A 574-nucleotide genomic window follows, 5' to 3' on the forward strand; every position below is an offset into this window, starting at 1 on the left:
ACATGCCTCGAACCACACACGGGTGTATGTATATGCTGTTATCACATGTTATGTTAGTACCTTCAACAGGACCTACGTGATCCAATGGCAGCATGTACAAACATACACACAAGGATGCACGTCATACTCATCCTCACTCCACTTATATAAATAGTACGCAACGCAAACTAAACAGCAAGGTAGCACGGTAAAGAGCTGGATGCACATACGTCGACAGCGTAGACCTGTCGCTCAGAGACATGAAGCCCGAGCTCATGCCTATATTACCAGCCAGTGAGACAGCCAAAGCAACAATCGTTTGCACAGCAAGCTCCAACGGAAGGGAGGTGAACGGCTCCTCAACTAACTTTAGATATGTACGATCTGATGATGAAGGTTATGGGTAGGATAGATTTAATTACCTAAGTAGGAATTATCATTGAATGATCGTAACACTCATCTCTTTCAAACATGCGATTAACTCTCAGTTGTGTATACTGGTATGTATAACTGCGCGTGAAATACACAGCATATAGGTAAATATTTACCTCCGATCTCACACATACATACACATACTGACATATTGACATATCAT

General features: G+C 42.2%; 1 protein-coding gene across 1 annotated transcript; it reads right to left on the minus strand.

Moving 5' to 3' along the window:
* Positions 1–209: 209 nt before the first annotated feature.
* On the minus strand, positions 210–363 carry SARC_13985 (hypothetical protein; the record flags this gene model as incomplete). The annotated part of the gene is made up of 1 exon (XM_014291885.1): positions 210–363. A coding segment is annotated over one exon (154 nt), but the record flags the coding sequence as incomplete, so codon positions are not given.
* Positions 364–574: the final 211 nt, after the last annotated feature.

Source organism: Sphaeroforma arctica (genome assembly GCF_001186125.1).
Source record: "Sphaeroforma arctica JP610 unplaced genomic scaffold supercont1.3999, whole genome shotgun sequence".
NCBI classification, from domain to species: Eukaryota; class Ichthyosporea; order Ichthyophonida; genus Sphaeroforma; species Sphaeroforma arctica.